We start from the raw sequence: 402 nt of genomic DNA, 5'->3' as shown, positions 1-402 counted from the left end.
AGAACAGTGTGCTCTTCCTCTTCCTCAGCACCAGGCAGAAGGGACGGAAGCGTTTGAAGTCGATGAGGCTGTCTAGGGGCGTCAGATCCCCTCCAGGGTTCAGCTTTCTAGTCAGGGCCCGGGTGACATCCTCAAACATAGTCATTGTCTCTGTGGAGAAAGAGATGGACAATGTTCAGGTAGTCACTGGGGTCATCAAGACCTGGTAAGGACTTTGTAAGAGTTTGTCGGGCTGGTGAGATGGCTCAGCAGGTAAGAGCACCCGTCTGCTCTTCCAAAGGTCCTGAGTTCAAATCCCAGTAACCACATGGTGGCTCACAACCATCCGTAACAAGACTTGACGCCCTCTTCTGGAGTGTCTGAAGACAGTTACAGTGTACTTACATATAATAAATAAATCTT

General features: G+C 49.5%; 1 protein-coding gene across 1 annotated transcript in view; it reads right to left on the bottom strand.

Annotated features, from left to right (window-relative positions):
- LOC110331857 (gasdermin-A-like) overlaps nt 1-145 on the bottom strand; it is a 10,167-nt gene extending 10,022 nt beyond the window's left edge. The window contains exon 1 of the mRNA XM_021212723.1: nt 6-145. Coding sequence (XP_021068382.1) covers nt 6-145 — 140 coding nt within the window. The remainder of the gene's footprint in view (nt 1-5) is intronic.
- Nucleotides 146-402: the final 257 nt, after the last annotated feature.

Source organism: Mus pahari, chromosome 14, assembly GCF_900095145.1.
Source record: "Mus pahari chromosome 14, PAHARI_EIJ_v1.1, whole genome shotgun sequence".
Lineage (NCBI taxonomy): Eukaryota > Metazoa > Chordata > Mammalia > Rodentia > Muridae > Mus > Mus pahari.
Note: the sequence above shows the minus strand (reverse complement) of the source record. Positions and strands in the feature narration are given on the sequence as shown.